The sequence below is a fragment of the Wolffia australiana genome, chromosome 10 (genome assembly GCF_029677425.1).
Source record: "Wolffia australiana isolate 7733 chromosome 10, ASM2967742v1".
NCBI classification, from domain to species: Eukaryota; Viridiplantae; Streptophyta; class Magnoliopsida; order Alismatales; family Araceae; genus Wolffia; species Wolffia australiana.
The window spans coordinates 7,001,082-7,021,029 of NC_135844.1; the positions used below are offsets into that span (position 1 = coordinate 7,001,082).

The 19,948-nt window shown below is 42.0% G+C and overlaps 1 protein-coding gene across 1 annotated transcript; it reads right to left on the reverse strand.

Annotated features, from left to right (window-relative positions):
- Positions 1-6,216: 6,216 nt before the first annotated feature.
- On the reverse strand, positions 6,217-19,266 carry EHD1 (EPS15 homology domain 1). The gene is made up of 16 exons (XM_078581466.1): positions 19,153-19,266; positions 18,921-19,000; positions 11,666-11,734; positions 11,525-11,582; positions 11,373-11,425; positions 11,236-11,278; positions 11,099-11,154; positions 10,232-10,345; positions 9,989-10,091; positions 9,863-9,912; positions 9,592-9,720; positions 8,956-9,207; positions 8,808-8,887; positions 8,061-8,187; positions 7,828-7,971; positions 6,217-6,564 (listed from the first exon to the last, which is right to left on the reverse strand). The coding sequence occupies exons 1-16, from the start codon at positions 19,235-19,237 to the stop codon at positions 6,379-6,381; spliced, it is 1,629 nt and encodes a 542-aa protein (XP_078437592.1). The 5' UTR covers positions 19,238-19,266; the 3' UTR covers positions 6,217-6,378.
- Between the last annotated feature and the right edge of the window lie 682 nt (positions 19,267-19,948).

A 19,948-nucleotide genomic window follows, 5' to 3' on the forward strand; every position in this document is an offset into this window, starting at 1 on the left:
TATTCATTTAAGGTCAAATTCTAAGAAAAAATCCATGAAATTTCAGCAGAGGTTATTGATCAATCAATGAAGGAATGAAAAATTCTTCTTTCTGATGGAGAAGAATGACACCAATGATTAATATGTATTTAAGGTCTGATTCTAACAAAAAATTCACTAAAGTTCACTGGAGGTTATTGATTAATTGACGAGGGAATGAATAATTCTTCTTTCTGATGGAGAAGAATGACACCAATGATGAATTTGATATGAAACCCATCCTATCTAGGGTTAGTATAGTGATGTTAGCCCACTAAGGGGACTTTGGTCATTTAGGCATAATGTATTTTCTTATAATAGGGATGTCCTCTCTCTAGGAACACGGGGGACAATAATGAAGCTAGAATTGTCGCTCTTCTCAATGTCAAGGTCCCCACTCCCCCTGCATTGCCCATCCCTCACAATCGTCTCCACCTCACCGCGTCATCAGGTGGCTCACCTTCGATCAATCCCTCTCACCTCTGTTCTATCTCTCCTCTGACAATTCCCATTCTACTCTCAAACCCGGGAACATCTACATTTCGAGGCTACATCCAGGACTATGCCAGAGTTAAATCAATAATTAATTTTTCCTCAGATCGTTTTCAGGTGGCTCGCCTTCGGTCAATCCCTGGCACCTCCGTTCGACCTCTCCTCTGATCATTATTCCCATTCCACTCTCAAACCCCAGGAATATCAACACTTCTAATCTAGCCTACATCAAGTATTGTTTTTTTTTTTTTTGAATTAACTACATTAAGTATTGTACAAGAGTTAGATTAGAGAGTTCATCAATGTCAGTATAATTTCATAAGCTCTATTGAGTACTTTGATCGTACCGGTGACCCTTTGCAGCTTAAAGCTCTCCTAGCAAATATAGAACCTTCTACATTTAAAGCAATTATTATATTTCTATGAATTTTACAGGTTTGATCCGAATGATCTTTCAGCTTTGAAAACACATTTCAAAGAAAAAAAAACACATTTCCCTTACATAAAAGGGGCTAAAAGAGAATGCATCTAGATAATTCAACTAGAATATTTGCTTAAACTTATCAAGAGGTTATCATAGACAAAATAAACAAGTATAATAAAATAAAGCAAATAAATAGCCTACCATACCATTAATCGGTCTTATCAGATAGTCACCCATTATTTCAAATATATGTTGTCCTATTTTTGGTTACCATGCACGGAACTAATGATCTCTGCGGTATACGAATGTGTTACTAAATAACATACTGAAAGAGGCCATCTGCTTTGATCTGACATAAAAAATAGCCAACTCAAGCTGAAAAATCATTCACGCAAATAATCTAATCAAATCAATGTCCCGGCGCCCACCGTCCCAGCTCCCGCCGTCCCGGCGCCCGACGTCCCGGCGCCCACCGTCCCAGCTCCCGCCGTCCCGGCGCCCGACGTCTCGGCGCCTGCAGTCCCGGCTTCTCGTCGTTCCGGCGCCTTCTGACTGTGGTCTACTCTGCTTTCATCATGACGAACCCGGTTGAAGCCCAGACCTCTACTGTCACGCCAGACTCGACGCCGGTATCTACGCCACATGCATCTGCGGTGCCTCTCGAGCCCGGGAATTGGTCGTCCTCCTCTGGACCATCCTCTTTGCCTCGGATGCCACCGGATGGTATGTTTACTGGATTCAATCTCCTGCAATGGCGCCAGTACGTCCAGATAACTTTAAAAGGGCGTCTCATGCGCCATCTTCTAGAAGACGGACCTTCCCGGACCGATCCCAAGTATTATGACTGGCTGGACGTTGAGGGGGTAGTTCATCGTTGGCTCTTGGACAATATTTCACCTAGTGTTAAAGGTGAATTCATGTCTCTAGAGTCGGCTCGGGCGGTCTGGGAAGCAGCACTTGAGAGCCACTCCAAGAAGCACAACATTGCGACCGTGTACGAATTGGTACATCGGGCCGCTAACTTGCGTCAAGGGGACCGGTCTATCATGGAGTACAGTACGGAGCTCATTTCGTTGTGGAATGAAATTGACTACTACATGCCGCCCGACCCGCATTCGGTGGACCGCCAATATACTCTTCAACTTCGGGTTTTCCAGTTTCTTATGGGACTGAACCCGAAATATGAAGTTGTACGGGCTCAGCTTATTCATCGGGAGACTGGTCCTACCTTCAAGGATGCGCTCCACAGTGTGCGGGTTGAAGAATCCCGCTTTCAGCAGGCCCAGAACTCGGCTTCGGCACTTGTAGCTCATTCCTCTTCGTCTGCACGCCCATCGTCAACTCCACCACCCGGCTCTTTGCCACGTGGTCCGACGGCTCGGACAGAGGATTCTCCAAAGGGTGATCCTTCGCTGTTTTGCAATTACTGCAAGAAGCGAGGTCACTCTAAGGAGACGTGCTACAAGCTTCAACGGAAACGCGCACAACCGAGCAACCTTGCTACAGCCGCCTCGTCCGTGTCCCCCCCGGGTCAAGTGCCTATGCTGTACGGTCTTCTCCCGACTAGTGCCTCGCCCGCTAGCTTCACTCCGGAAGAGATGGAGCGTCTACGCCGCTTGCTTGATCCTCCAGTCATGGGCTCATGCTCCTTGGCCCACGCAGGTATGTCCACCAGTCTTCCCACACCTACATCCCCTCCTGGCCATTCTTTTTCCTCTTCCACTTGGCTTCTTGATTCCGGTGCCACCGCCCACATGACCCCAAATCCTCGAGCCTTTCAAACTTATGCACCCGTTTCTGGCTCCTCCAAAGTTAAAACAGCCTCCGGCGATCTTCTCACCGTGGCGGGTATTGGTCGTGTGGCCCTTTCCTCTTCTATGCATCTATCTAAAGTTCTTCATGTTCCTCGCCTTACTCATCATCTTCTCTCCCTATCTAGCCTTGTTCGCGACTTGAAACAAGACCTTACCTTCTCTCCTAATTCATGTTTTTATCGTGATAAGGTGTCGGGGAGGACGATTTCCATTGCTGAGGAGCATGAGGGGCTCTATCTTGTTCGTCCTTGTTCGAGTTCTCTTGCTTTTGCTGCTGCGGCAGTTTCCCTTTCGGCTTCCCACGAGCGTTTGTGGCTTCTTCATCGACGTCTCGGCCATCCTTCTTTTGCTACTCTTTATCGTCTCTTTCCTAAACTCTTTCAAGGCCATTCTGTGGACCGTTTTGTTTGTACTGCTTGTCAAATTGCCAAACATCATCGTACCACGTATCCTATCTCGTCTTCTCATTCTTCGACCCCATTCTCCCTTATTCACACCGATGTGTGGGGGCCTTCCCCTATTCATAGTACTTCCGGTTCTCGGTGGTTATGCATCTTTATTGATGATGCTACTCGATTCACGTGGGCATATTTCTTGAAGAACAAATCGGAGATATCTCGTGTCATTCCTCAATTTTACTCCCTTATCCAAACTCAATTCTCTATATCCATTCGTCGCTTCCTCTCCGACAATGCTAAAGACTACGTTAACACCACGTTAAGCACCTTCTTCCAAGACAAAGGCATTATCCATGAAACTTCTTGTCCCTATACACCACAGCAAAATGGCGTTGCCGAAAGAAAATTCCGTCACATCTTTGAAATGACTCGGAGCCTTCTCTTCCATTTGCATGTGCCCAAGTATTTTTGGGGGGAAGCCGTCTCCACCGCCATCCATCTTCTTAATCGCCTTCCATCTCGAGTGCTTGACTACTCCACTCCCATTGACCGTCTTCAGCATTCCTTTCCAACTCTCTCTCTCCGATCTCATCTTACTCCTCGTGTATTTGGATGTGTATGCTATGCGCCCAACCACCAACTTGGTCGTGATAAACTGGATCCCCGTGCTATCAAGTGTGTGTTTGTTGGCTATTCTTCCACCCAAAAAGGCTATTTATGCTATCATCCATCCTCTCGTCGGTTTGTCGTCACCAAAGATGCCACGTTTGATGAATTGCTTCCCTACTATTCCTCCTCCTCTCCTGAACCCTCATCGTCCCCATCTCCCTCCGATCCACTCGAATTCCTCATCCTCGTCCCTCGTCCCTCTTCACCGGCCCCGCCCGACGTGTCTCCGCCTGTTGCTCCTCCAGCAATTGTGCCTCCCGACCCGCCTCCGGCCGCCGTCTCAGTCCCTCCTGTGGAGCCTCCTCCAGTATCTGCTCCTGCGCTCGACCCTTCTGCTGCACCTTCTTCGCTTCCTCCGCTCCCTATCCGTCGCTGCCCACCTGAAAAACGCTACGGTATTACCCTTGCTCGTCGCAAGCCTCGGCTTCCTTCTTCGTCTCTTGCTGCCCCGTCTCCCTCAACCTCCACCCCTCCTGCCACCTCCTCATTAGCCGTGCTGCCCTCTTCCCGTTCCTCTCCCCTCTATCTGTTGGCGGAATCTATCTCCTCTCATCGCCTCTCACCCTCTTATCATGCCATTCTCACCTCCCTTGATGCCACTTCCCTTACCAAGACGGTGGACATTGCCCTTTCATTTCCGCATTGGCGTCAGGCCATGGCGGAAGAACTTCAGGCTCTTGCTCACAATGAAACGTGGGATCTGGTTCCTCTACCGGCCGGGAAGCATCTCGTGGGTAGCCGTTGGGTGTATGCTGTGAAGCATAATTCTGACGGTTCTATTGAGCGCCACAAAGCCCGGGTTGTGGCACAAGGGTTCACTCAGAAACATGGCATTGATTATCAGGAGACCTTTGCTCCCGTCGCCAAGCTGAATACTGTGCAGATCTTATTGGCCCTTGCTGCGGATCGGGGGTGGATTTTGCAACAATATGATGTGAAGAATGCTTTTCTGCATGGAGAGTTGACTGAGGAGATATACATGGCATTACCTCCTGGCTACACTTCCTTAGTGCCATCGTCTCCGCAGTCTGTTGTCTGTCGCCTGAAGAAAGCATTCTATGGCTTGAAGCAATCTCCTCGTGCCTGGTTTGGTCGTTTCACGACGGCCATGCAGCGTCGTGGATACCGTCAGTGTAATGGTGATCACACCCTTTTCTACCGCCATTCCACGTCAGGGGGAGTCGCTATTCTTCTTGTGTACGTAGATGACATCATTATTACGGGTGATGATACGACGACCATTACTGAGCTGGCTATATATCTCTCGTCGGAATTTGCTATTCGCCATCTTGGCCCGTTGAGGTACTTTCTTGGCATAGAGGTGGCCTATTCTTTCAGCGGGATCTTTATTTGTTAGAGAAAGTATATGGTGGACCTTCTCTGTGAGCTTGGAAAGGAGGACGCCAAGCCTGCTTCGACACCGATTGATGCGAACCATCGACTTGGTGCCGATGCGGATGAGGAGCTTGCTGAGCCTGGCCCATATAGAAGACTTGTGGGAAAACTGATTTATCTCACCCACACTCGCCCGGTCATTGCATATCCAGTGGGTGTTCTGAGTCAGTTCATGCAGACTCCTCGCATGAGCCATTTTCATGCTGCTCATCGTCTCCTCCGTCTCTTGAAGGGCATCATTGGCCGTGGATTATTGTTTCGTCGCCATACCGGCCTGCGTCTTGAAGTCTACACCGATGCAGATTATGCCGGCTCTGTGATTGATCGTCGGTCCACATCTGGGTATTGCACCTTCTTGGGCGGCAATCTGATTACTTGGAGGAGCAAGAAGCAGAAAGTGGTCTCTCGATCGAGTGCTGAAGCGGAGTTCTGTGCCCTTGCGCATGGTCTGTGTGAAGCACTTTGGATTACCCAGCTTCTTCGTGAGCTACGGTGTCCAGTTCCCTCTCCTGTCCAGCTGTTCTGCGACAACAAATCGGCGATCAGCATTGCTCATGACCCCGTTCAGCATGACCCTACAAAGCACATCGAGATCGATCGCCATTTCATCAAAGAGAAGCTTGAATCGGGAGATTTTTGCACGCCTTATGTTCCGTCCGCTGAACAGCTTGCAGATATCTTCACCAAAGGGCTTCATGCCCCTAGGTTTGAGGAGCTCTGTTCCAAGCTGGGTGTGGATAACATCCACGCTCCAGCTTGAGGGGGAGTGTTGATCTGAGTATTACATGTCTTTATTTTCTCTCTCTTGTTAGCCCATTAAGGGCCCTCTCTAGTCAGCCCTCTCCTATAAAACCCTGTAATCTCTTTCATTTGCTATTAAGAATTGTTCTTTTCTTGTTTACAATATATATATATATATATATATATTGGTCAACTCAAGGAGATAGAAAAGCTAATGAATAAAATATTAAGATCAGACCAGTGGATGATTTGTCAAGGCATCGAATGAAAGGAATGTCGATAGATACTAACCAATTGTATGATTTCTTAAAGCATTTATTTGCAAATATTTGTTTCCAAAAACAGGAATCAAAATTAAGGCCCAGTTAATGAGCAGATAATTACTATTTACGGAAAAATCAATCGCGAGGGTTAGCTGAGAGGCTGCTTACTCATATGGATTGCGGAAGTTTTTGAGGAGCTCCGGGATGTCATATCCGAGCATATCATCCACCGCTTGTATCATCTTCGGCTTGAGCTTCTCAAACTTGTCGATGCTATATCCGTTGAGCACTTCCCTATAATGCTCGACGCTTGGGAGGTCCCCCGGTGGAAGATGGAACTCTCTCTGGACCTGAAAATTTTAGAAAATGTTTTTTTGAGCTACCAAGGCAGCTGAAAATTAAGAACCAGGTAGCAGATATTTTTTCTTAATTTTACTTGTCTTGTATGATCTTCGGAACGGGGTTTGGCATGACCCTAATCACGGTTGGCCCAGCTGGTAAACCTAACCCAAGGTCAACCCAGCAGCCTGACCTCTCTCAGATAGGGCAGCTGAAACCGTAAACCCTACACCCTAAACCCTAAACAGAACTGCCAAAACCATATACCCTAAACCCTCTTCAGTGAACAAGATGGCCAAGACCGTAAACCCTAAACTCTACAACGAGAACAGGACATCCTCCAGCACAAACCCTAAACCTTAAACCACAAACAGGACGGCTTAAACCATAAACCCTAAACTGTGAACCCAGCACATTGAACCACGAACCCTGGTTAACTGAAACCCCAACCTGCTGCCTTCTAGGCAGGTCAGGTTAGTCAACTCACAGTTCAGGTGGTCTGGCCACTAAGTCAGGGCTGTGTGGTCGGGCCAGGGCTCAAGACTGACCCTGTTAAGGAGACAGGTAAATCAAGAAACTGTTGCCATGAAACAGTTAACAGTTGAATTTGGAAACTGCGATGAAACCGTCAGTTTCCAAATTCAACTGTTTCATGGCAACTGTTTCTACTGTTTCATGAAAAGGTAAATCAAGAAACTGTTGCCATGAAACAGTTGAATTTGGAAACTGCGATGGAAACCGTCAATTGCTAAAACTGAATCACAATGATTAGCAGCTAAACGGTATGATTATGAGACTATAAATAACCCTGTAATGGTCTTTTTTCAGCGAGGCTTTTCTTACTAAAATGTGTCTCCCAGGACGGCTTTTCTGTCTTTCGTCTATTTTTCTGAACTCCAAATTTTGTCTTCAATTAGAGGAAGAGAGGCAAATCTGTCCAATTTTTTTTTTCTATTTCTGTTCTTGTTTCTCTGGCCGCCAGAGGGAAATAGAGAGAAAGATTTTTATTTATTTGTTTTCATTTTTGTCATTCCAGATCCTATTTGCACATCTTCAAAAGATGGAGCCAGACAAGCATGTTAGTGTTTTTTTCAAAAAAATCATCATTGTCGGTGTTCCTTGTGTTTACCACATTTATTTAAATTCCTTTTGTTCAAAAGAAAAAGAGACGGAAAAAAGAAAACAAGAAATTATAATGAAAATTAAATAAGGGGAAGTGACAGAAAGTTTTAACGGACTAGAAAATGATATTACATAAGATGAGAGAATATTACCTTTTGAAACTCACTCTCAAGATTGTCAATGAGCTTCTGTTGAGCCTTGGCCTTCCCCATCATGGCAGGCATTTCCTTTTTAAGGTGGCTAATGATGTAGGCGTGTATTTTGGCTGCTCTAGCGCGTTTGACGAATTCATTGATCTAAGGGAAAATATCAAATTTCATATCGCTAGAGATGGAAAACAAATATAACCTAAGAAGATTCAGGGAAAGGTTGAATATGCCCCCACCCTCCTGTCGCAAGCCTTCTTAGGAATATCCTTCAGATCTGACAGTAGGTCATCCTGTTCTCTTTCAAAAAGTTCTTTCCCAATTGGGCCAGAAGCTTTCTCATTCACAGGCTTGTCGTTGAATGATCTGAAGACCAATTCAAAAGAAAGGTATTCCAGTTTCTTAAAAAAGAGAAGCGTGAAAAAACTCTCTCAACAATAAATTCCACCAAAGAAAATTAAATGAGAAATTAAGGAGTCCAGTTAAGTATGAATTGCGCCTATTAAGCACTAGTCAAGAGTTTAAACATTCGTTTTTCACTCAGGTAATTGATCATAGTCATATTTTCAAAAGTGGGTTCTGGAAATTCACTGGCAACATGAAACAAAAAATATAAAGAATTCTGACCAAATAAAATATTCCTCGAATTTAGAAATGGTGCTCAAAAAATTCAGTCGTTAAGAGATCAAGATGCAAGAGTCTGAGTCTTAAGTCATGACGCAAAGGTAAATTTGTAAAATTCCCGATAAAACTCAATATGGATTAGGATAAGAAGAGAAGAGAAAGAAGATGATAGAGCAGGGGGGACAGAGAGAGAGAGAGAGGAGAGAGAAAAGCAAAGATCACTTAACACCTACCTTTCTTAACCTTCCTTTAATAAGGATAGGAAACCTTAAAAAAAATTACACAGATGCCCTGACTGTTAACAAAATTAGCTATATTAAGAAGAAGGTAAAAAATTAGAGAGAATGTGAGAGACATCGCACCCAATATAAACGCGCATCACCTCCGGGGTGTTCAGAACCTTGCCAAGTGACCACATTAGGGCTCCATAGACTCTCATAAGCTGAAATGAAATACATTCTCAATGTGCCTTGTTTCAATAAAAACAAGAAAATCAGTCAAGATCGAAACCTGCTGAGTGTCAACTTGGTCAGCTTTGTTCAATACGACTCGGATTTTGTCGTCATGGCCCCGTAGAGATCCAATAACACGCTTGAACTCATCACTGATGTCGAGTTTATGAGGATCAAACAGCAGAAGAATAAGATCGCACTTGGCAGCAAACCACGAAGTGACTCCAGTGAATTCATAGCTTCGCTGTGTCCGTTGCTTCTCTCCTGAGAGAACCCCAGGGGTGTCGACAAATGTAATGTGCTCCAGAAGCTTGGAGATAGAGAGAGAGTGAGTCAAGAAATAATCTGATCCTGGTATTAGGGCTTGGAAACCACCATCGTTATCGTCAACATCATTGACTCTCATCTATGTTTACATTGATGTTCCTGTGCTAGTTGATGAAGATGTTGAACGGGTGGCCTAGGCAGTTAACACTGACGATTGATAGCAGGGTCAACCACATTCGTCACATTGACAATGATGCTGACATTTGCATCAACGATGATGTTGACGGATTTTGACATTACAACAACATTGAAAAATTATCAAACAGTTTCAACACCTCCATCAACATTCCATGTCAACATCATTGGGACGTGGTGAACCCTACCAAGCAATGTACCCACTAAATGCAATCAAGAGTTGGGATCTCACCGGATGTGGCATTTGAGAGCACTCAAACTTGGATAGAAATGCGGTTCCAAAAGTAGTCAAACCACTGAAGGGCATATCAGCCTGAACAGCAATAGTATTTCCCGGGATACTTCTTTCGTCTGTTCCAGACTGTTGAAAGAGATAAACGATCAAAACTTAGGACAGTGCAAGCATACCAACATCAATATTAGTATTTATTAACAAACTTGAAACTCGATTCAATATGTTGATAATAAGATATTTCTGGGAAAAAGAGAAACAATGGGCTTACCATGACAACGACAAACCTATCAGTTGTAGGCTCTGGTCCGATATGGGCACCTGAAAAGGGTAATTTAAGTCAACAAAATTGATTTGGCGTCTGGAGGAAAGCTTTTCCTAACAACGTCCTGCAAACCTGGATAGCTGGTTCGGAGTAAATGTTTTATGAACGTTGTTTTCCCTGTTGAATATTGACCCAGCAGCATAACCATAGGCTTGGCATCAAAGTCACTATTTGTCTGCCAAAAGTTTATCTCACTGAGAACTGGAATCAATTAGATAATAAATTTAAATTTCAGAAGGACTACGCTCGAACTGGATATTTACACGAAGGAGAGAGCAGGTTCACCAAGAAATTACGAAGGATACAGTTACTTACCAGTAATGGAGATACAAAGTCATTAAAACGATATGCAACTTCTAGGGGCTTCAACTTCTCTAGGTATAACCTCTTGAGACCATCAATAATCGACGTGACTGAACTTAATGACACCTGAAATCAATTGGTAATTCAAATTATCTCCAGACATAACAAAAAAACAACATTTATTACACAAGGGTCAAAGAGTTTAGAGCCCCATTCTAAACCAAAGTCATAAATCGGTTGGTCACAGCACAATAAATTATAAACTTTTGAAGAAAAATGATTCTTTTGAAAGGACTTTTGGAGTAAAATGATAGACTATGCTTTTAAAGATAAATCATATATATAAATGTATATACATATCTACATTCTCCAGACATATTATAAATCCCAATGGAGATGAAGAACACCTTTCCAGAGCCTCCAGCCACCCCAAACACGCATTAAGGTTCAGAAATAAACCTATTAGTTGCTGAGTTAGGGATGCCCAGTTTAAGTACTGAGTTTTATAAATTAGTGGGCCAAGACCCAATCACATATGGGTCACTTAACATCTACGTGAGAGAATAAGAGATCACTCAAGTCATTTATTCTCATTTGTGAGAGAATAGATGACTTACAAAATAACAAAATGATAAGGAGTTCACACTGAGCGGAACAGAGAGGTGAGCCACTTACAGAATACGGCTCACTTACAACAAAATGCAGTAACATAGAAATTAAACGTGAAAGGGCTATCTAATAAGGCATAAACATACACTAGAGTGCTGCAAAACATCCCACATAAACTAAGCACATATACATGACACAAATAGCTGGAATTATGTACTAACGGCTCAACAACATTCCATTTGTGAGTCCAAAATTCAAGGAAATAATTACCTTCTTTGTGGGTTTGGAGGAAAACCACAGAGAAGACTGCGGAGGCTGAGGAATTCCTGAGAGAAAAACTCGCTTAGATTAATATATGTATTGGAAGCATAACATGCAATCGAGTCCCTAATGGCAGAAGATGGTACCTTCAGTCTCCTGTTCCTTCTTTTTGGGCGAAGGCTTTTTTCTCTGAAACATAAATAATGGATAAGTAGACACCAAGACAAGGAAAAAAAATGCTCAAAATGGTGGGCAAAAGCAAAAAAGGCTCAAATCATGCTACCAAAAGTGCATCCAACCCATCCATTGCGGGCGGCCTTATGCTCTCCAAATCCACTGGTGAAGAAAATAATTCTCATTATGATTCATACAATAAAAATGAAATTAGATCCATGAGGTGATGACTGTAGAAACACCGGTTTCTCCTTTTCTCACCTTCGGAAGACAGGGTCTCCAGTGTGATCTCACGTCCTGCTTGTGCCAGGGCAACAAGCTGCACTCGATATGGATAAACGTCAATCAACTCTTTTATAAATTGTAAAATGAAGGGAAAAAAATCAAATAAATTATAGTGACCTGCATTGCTGCAACAAACTCCTTAAAAGCAAGAAACCCTTGTCTTCTAGAGTCAGCAACCGCCCAAACCTTCAGAAATAAATTTTGAGGCCATAAAGGGTAAAATAGATTCAGAAAACATTTAGGACATACAATACAGTTGAAGGAGACAGCAGTGAAGGCAGGAGTAATGAAATAATAAAAATGAACCTTAGAGGAGTACATAGACCGTATGAAAGAAGTCAGGGTACAAAACTGATTCAACAATAATTGTTATGAAAACCCAAAATTACTGAAGAGGCCACTAAAGACAGTAAAATCTCTAACAAAGTTAAACAACCAAAACAATACTACTTACAAATGCAACACACATACATGTAAGACTGTACCTTCAAGGGACAGTTAAATTACTTCTTGAAACAGGCAAAAATCAGAAAAACAAGTAAAAGTGGAAGAGTAAGTCACTAGGCCAAATTTCAATCCGACAGGAAAACGTGGAAGTCTGATTTTGATCAGTCTCTCATTAAGACAAGGACTAGGCAAGCAGTAGAAAGAAGATACAAAGAAGCATAAAGACAACACATAAGGTTTAAACATTTATGTACTCCAAACGGAACAGATATGCAACTAGTGCTGAAAATATTCCCAACAGAACTAAATGAAGACACTCCTGGCTGAAGGATTACCAAACTAGACACTGCCATATCTACTTCATAGATTCTTTTTTCTTTCTATAACATAATCTTGCATACTCACGCATACCAACAGATATCATGAATTAATCAATGATATAATGATCCACCCTGGGGCGCAATGCATGCTCAAAGCTCTCCCTATAACTCGCCTATCATCTATCCAAGATGAAGTTGCATCTATCAAGCAATACACATCAAGACAAATAAATTTTTGATCCAGAGACTCTCTTCACTTGTTGAATCTTAATTGTATTGTATTTTCCTTTTACTTTCTCCTCCCTTTCTTATTTTTATCTGCGAGGCCCATTAATATCAGGGCCCACCTTGTAACCCCATAAGTATGGGGCTGACTGTTTTGAAAGTAAATCAAATCATTCTGCCTTTCGTCAAAACCTAGTTTGTGGGACCCACCCACTGCCAGGTCTGCCGCCAGCTGCAGGAGAAGAGCTAAAAAATTTATTGAAATGGATATTGGTGATGATAATGCTCCATCACCCAAACAAAGAGAAAGATGCACCATCATTCAACATCACAACCGCCACAACCAACATAATATAATTAGACAGATGATCTTGCATCAGTGGTGGAATAGAGAAAATAGAGAGCCAGCTAGAGTGCAGGGAGGAAACCCAATTCTCTATATCAAATTTTAAGACGAAATACAAAATTTCGTCCTAACTGGCTAAAAGGGAAAAAACAATTAGATAAAACTAACTCAATTTACTCCAGGCACTTCTCCCTCAATATCATTGATCTGCTTCCATGACGCCCACTTGTGAACAAGGGATAACTTCTGAGGCCTCTTGTCAGGCCTTACGGGGACTAATCGTTACATGATACTCAAATTTATCCTCCGTCTGAGGATTATCCTATACATTTGGATACCCATTATTTCTTTCTATAAGTTGCTCAGTATGGCTGCAGAGTTCCTGAGGGCAACAAAAATCTTGAAGAACGCACTTCTTTGGTCATCATATTTCCACCCATCCTTTGGTCAACCTTGAGTAGACAAAGAATCACTCTCTGAAGCATGTAAAACACATTGTACAACCATCTGGAATTTCAGCATCCAATTTTTTTTGTATGGCACTGGATGCTGCCAGGATTCCCATATTCTAGAGATGATTTCTGACTAACTTCAACATATTCGTAGTCTATCTCAGTCAGAGTACTGAAGAAATCTCCTTGAGTATCGCGTCGAGACAGATCTATTGAAAATGTAATTCGATCCAACTAGAAAGTTCAAGCTGAGAATATCCACAAAGAGTCTCTAGGATTCCAAAACAATAATACGATTGAAATTCCCACGATCCAAGGTTTGGATAATCACGGACAGGATAACCGTGTAAGAAACAGAGAACGAGGAGAAATCCGCTGAGAAAGGGGATAGATCTCCCTGTGACGAGAGGACTGCGCTGTCCGGATCGGTCCAGCACCCGGGCGATGGAGGATCTCCGTCGACGAAGTCAGGTATCACTTTCTTGATGCCTTCATCTTGAATTCTCCTCTTATTCATAGCCTTGTGTCCTCCTCTTTTGAGTTGCCGTTTCCCGCCTTATTTCAAACCATCCTGCACGTGGGATTAGTTCGCACGTGCCAGGGTCCCGACCTTTCTTTTCTTCTTTGGTAAGTTTTCAACGAGTGTTTATTAATCTCATACCAATTGGTCTATGCACAGCAATTACACCATAGTTTTCCCCCTTGATCGTTGTTTTATATTTTTCTTCAATAACCAGAAGGAAGATGAGGTAGAAGTGCTGATAGATGCTCCAATTTGATTCTGAAGCTTCTCAAAAGAATTAGTTTGCCCTAGGTTGGGAAATTTCTATAGTGCAGCTATCGACCTTGTTGATGTTAGCAAACTTCTGGATGATATCCTCTTCAGTCCAGGAAAAATCAGTCAAACGTTTTCCTCTATTCACTGATCAAGATTAGATCTGGATTTTCTGGGTTAATAAATGTATTTTTCAATTTCTAGATTCTCGTCACTGATATTTGAGTCATCTCTTACTTTTCTGTGGGGGTAGTTCTCCAATTTTTTATTTGAGTCATCTCTCACTGATAGAGAGTTATTTACATTTAAGTTATGTCAGGGATCAATAATTGTTCTTGTCTGAATGTACTAACGGTAAAAGACCATCTATATACTGGATTTTCTCCGAAGGATGGCTTAGATTTGGGACACATGAACACGAGCAGCAGTGGCATCATACACCTTGTAATGGATGAGCTCCAGCTAGACAAGCTTGATCTGGAAGACATAACATTAATCATTACCTAGCCTTGATTCATGCATGTGGTAGCTGCAGTGTTCTTCTTCTTCTTTCTAAAGCATGACTTCAGCCATACAAATTTTCGATCTTCCTCCTTATTCCACATCAAAGGAATATCATCTTCTTCTGGAAATACTTATTTTAACTATTGTGCACCTCATGGGACTATGATGTGGTCATTACTCCATACTGTCCCCCCGTGAAGCTTCCGCTTGTTCACTTATTTGGTTTAACTGTTGCTTCTGTAATTGCTGCTTCTATACTTAGAAGGTAAAGGAGAGGCTGCCCAATTATGGGCATCGCTTTTTCAGGCTCAGTATCATCACCAAGTAAAGTACATGCAAAATAACACGGATTGCAAGAAAAGCAAAGCTGCTCGCACATTAGCCATTTCTCAACTCATGACCACAGCACTAATTTTCAACTACTGTTACAACGGACTGAAGAGCAGTCACAATAAGTAATCAGTAAATTATACAAGATGAGATTATGGCTAGAAAAGACATTGTATGTTATGCGAAGGATCCCTCAAACAAAGACACAGAGGAACTAGCTCTATCCTCAGTACATACTCCACACTACTTGAAATGATTCTACATTTATGCAGCAGGAGGTCATGATAAATACCCAAGGACCTAAAAGCTAATAAGACAAGAGCAAGTATCTGTACATCACCAGTGCAAATATTCATCTGCATTTCGAGGAATATGACTCAACCTCAATCCATCTCTTTACAAATTTAATACGACTGAACAACGGAATTTATTGATGGACCCCATAAGTTTGCAGGTTATGATTTGATTTTATCATTGTAAAAACAAAAGCCAACTTCATGAATTTCCAAAATCCAAATTTTGCAGATAGCTTAATAAGCTCCAAACCCAGACTGATATTAACAAGTGCCGAAACACTCGGGGGAGGGAGTCATGCATGACCCTTACAGGCGATGTGCCTCACCCCTTTAAATACGGTAAAGGCAGGAAGATTGGATTCACGAAATCAGTGACTAATTGGAGTCAGGCAGAAGCACGAGCATGCCAAGGCTGGAAGTCAAGGAGCAGGCCTCAAAAAACTGAGGGGGAGGTGACATGTCAATGCCTCCTATCGACTTTCCTTTGTACTGTCTTTTCATTCTTCTTCTCTATCACCTATTTGATAAGGTCCCCTGGCAGCGTGAAGGGCATTATCGTCATTCACTATGTTTCCTTTCCCCTATGTTCCCTTTAAATAGCACAGCCCTCCTTGTAGGAGGGCAGACTTGGATTTGGTTATTAAGGATCAGTGGTTTCTCTTCCTCGCTCATCTCTCCTACATCCACGTGCCTCCTCCCTCCAAGATCCCCGTCCTCGTGATCGTCTTCACTTCACCGCATCTTCAGGCGGCTCGTCCTTGGCCGATCCCTACCTCCTCAGCTCGACCCGTCCTCTACCATTCCCGTTTCACCTCTCTACCCGGGGAACTTCTACCCTACCTCGTCCCCAATCCTCCTCCCGATACGAGCCTAGGTCAAGGTTCGTATCAAAAAACTGAGGGGGTTGGATTCACCCCTTCAAATTAGGTCCCCAATCCTCCTCACTCCTTTAAATAAGGCAAAGGCGGGAAGATTGGATTCACGAAATCAGTGACTAATTGGAGTCAGGCAGCAGCACGAGCATGCCAAGGCTGGAAGTCAAGGAGCAGGCCTCAAAAAACTGAGGGGAGGTGACATGTCAATGCCTCCTATCGATTTTCCTTTGTACTGCCTTTTCATTCTTCTTCTCTATCACCTATTCAAGCTCCATTCCTCATCCGACGATATGATGGATCTGGACATTGTTGGAATTGGTCTTCTACAAGCACCATTTGAGATCCATATCGGAATCGAACATTGCTTTCCTCTTCAGTTGTCTCGGCATTCATATAACTGATAGATTATATCATATTTATGAGGGAAACGATAGCCACTGAGGGGTGAGGTCAAAGTCAGCCCAGAGATCATGCAATCATCTAAGGAAACAGATCAGTAAGAGATTGCTATTAGATGCCTAAAAAACTTCTATTTACTCATGATGGATTTAACCAAGTACTGAGCTTCAGGGTTAAGTGGGGCAGTGTAGAACCATTCAGAATTACACCAGCCGAAAAGCACAGATGATTATTGCATGGATGTCCTCTTTCCCCAAATAATCCAGAGCGATAACTGCACACAGATATGTCTGATTCTTGACCTCTGTAAAGTGATCGTCAACCATGCTCCTTTTTAGATAAAGTCCGAAGCTGGTATACAATATGTTTTACAAGCAACTCACAAGATATGCGAAATGAATCAGGGGAAAATGGCACTCGGTACGTACCATCAATGTGGCCTGTGTTACAGCTGGATTATAAATGGGGAGCTAGCGGCAGCTCCTCAGTAGGCAAGATTTCAAGATTGCTCAGCGACTGAGGGCCAGAAAATCAGGGAGATCCTCCTAGAGCCCAAAGGAGAGAGAATCTGATTCAGTTTCCATTCCAAATTTCTTTATCTTCTTCCTTCATTGTATCTCTCCGCTATCATTTTGCCGAGCACTCAATTGATCATTTCGGTCAAGTTGCAATTTCATGATCTTTGATTGCATCTCCTTTTTGCCTCGTGGGAATTGGTCTTGCTCGATTTAAAATTCAAGTGATTCCCATCTGACTTGTTGGAATTCTTATATTTCCATTATTGTTTTGCCAAACACTAGGCAGCTGCTTCTTTGGATCGAATTGCAATCTATCTGATCTTAGATTGAATCTCCCCTATGAATCGTTAGATTTTGTCAAGCTTGTTCAAAATTCATGGGATAAAAGAGGGAGCTATTTCAATTAATTCATGAGATATTCAATCCAGCTCATGGACAGAGGAAACTTAAAGCCAACTGAACCATAAGAATAAATGGGCGTAATAAAATAGACAGAAGATCCAAAATTCCTTATGAAGTGGCAGAACCTACGCCACTTGAAAGCTTTGTAGGAACCAGAACGGACACAATAAGATATTCTCGAATCTTCATCTGGTGGAGAAAGTGAAAGGTACGAGAAGAGTACTAGCAATTTTCCAACTGCGATTTAACTTAACTAAGAGAGAAAAAGATAAACGGGTAAAATATATAAAAGTATCACAGGTTCCTTCGACCACAAATAACGCACTCAAAAAAGAATGCAGCACTGCAGAATTCAGATTTCAGCATAAGTACCCATCCTGTCACCACAGTTCATCGCTAAATCATCTCTAATCTTTCTTGCAGTACCTACACCTCGAAAATTCTTGTCCTTCTTCTACTGATACATCTAACTAATCTACCACATCTTCTCCCGCTAATCTCAAACAGGTCAAAAGGCTTGTCTTCTCAAGATAATGAGAAGTAAACAAAATGGCATAACCAAACGCCATAAGTAAAAGCCATTAATTTGGAGTGGAGCCAGAAATGTATTCTCGCGCCTTTAGTAAGAAGCCAGTTTTTGGTCTAAAATATCTAATGAGAAATCAACGGCTAATCACAACAAAAAAGAGAAAGCCGCTGAAAATTTTATCTCATGACCTTCAGAACCCAAAAAAATTCTACAAGCATAATATTTATTCTATGAAGGAAAGTAAAACATGAAGCTTTAGCACAGTAAAATCTCCACATAGTAATTAACTCATGGTTTAAGTTACGTTAAAACTGTTAAGTCATACAGCCAACATATTTTGAAAATAGAACACAGGGGTTAATAACTATGATCCGTAGAGATCAGTAAACAAGGTTCAGAACAGAAAGAGGAATTAATCATGCCTCCAAAGTTTTCCAGAAAACAAGCAAGTTAGTGAGAATACAAAAGATTTTGAGGCTTATTATCACTGTAAATAAGCCTTCAAAGGCATGCAATTATGATACACAAAATTGAATGTAGAAATTTAACGATGTCGGATACATCATTTGAAGTTCTCTTGTATAGGATGGAGTAGAATCTAGCGTCGGATCCAAGCAGTATACGCACTATTGACGTCACACAATAAAAATAAAACGAAATGACTGCAAAAGCCTCTTTTGCAGAAGTCAATAATTTGATTTAGAAAAAACCAACAAAACAAGCATTCCAGCATGAAAGAGTTTCTCTGAAATGGAAGAACATCTCCCCCCAGTGTCTGTTTTCATAAAGTCACAGGTGCATGACGAGCGCAGGGACCCCCCAAAAATACGACATGTTTAATTAGGGGTACCTGATTGATATCAAAAACACACAAAAATGCAATTCATACTGATATGTTGATGCCCTCAACCCAAAGAAAGATCAGACTCCATAAATATATTGACCTCGAGTTACCTGTTTAAGCTCGGCCCGGGAAAGCTTGGACATGGCAAAGAACTTGATCGCGTCAGGCCCCGTGATGCGTCCATCACCATCTAAAATCAAATCCAAAAAACATCCAACGCCATGAATAACATCATCACAATGATTTCAGTGATTTCAAATATTTCAGTGATCTCAATGATTTCAAAGATTTCAATCATGAGTGATTTCAAAAGATTTCAAAGTAAGGTGAATGCGAAGAAACCTGAATCGGCGAAGGAAAACCATTCCTGGTAGACTTTCAGATCTTCTCTCGAGCACGTACCGGCAGCTACAGAGGAGATCTCCATAGCTTTCGCGACAGTGAGAACGCACTGTCTTTGAATTTTGAAATCCCTTTATATGAATCTCAAAATTTCACACTATTAATGAACAGTCCTGCTCGTCATATTTTTTAAAAATAAAACCCTATTCTACATATTTTTGTTCAATGCCCTTAACTGAGAACACAATTTTGAACCCCTAGGTTTGAATATCAAAATTGTAATTTATCCATTAAATGTGTTGTGATTTGAAGTCAAAACCAAAATAGAGCTAAAACCAAATCATAATGAAGCTATATAAGAGATTAACTTGAGTTTCAAGGAGTTCAAAATGATTTCTCAAGGAAAGGAGCTAGTTCTCATCTTCATCATGTGTTGAAATAAGATAGCCAAAGTCAGAAGATCATCACATTGATCATATGATACATACTTGGACATTCTTTTAATAATTGATATTAATCTCTAGAATTCTACTTAACTGGATATGCCATCTACTTATGAGTGTGTTGTGATATTTTGGAAGAGGGAAAGGGGTATGATAACACGAGAGAAGGTAAATGATTTGCAAGTAATGAGAAATATCACGCATATGTTATTTTTATCCCAATGCAGTGTGGTAAAAATTTATGTGAAATAAAAGAAGTAAACATTTCCTCTTGTTAATGTTGATGGTATATAGATGCTAAAGTTTACTTATTAAATAAAATAGCTAATAATAGAGGTCTCTTAAATATATAT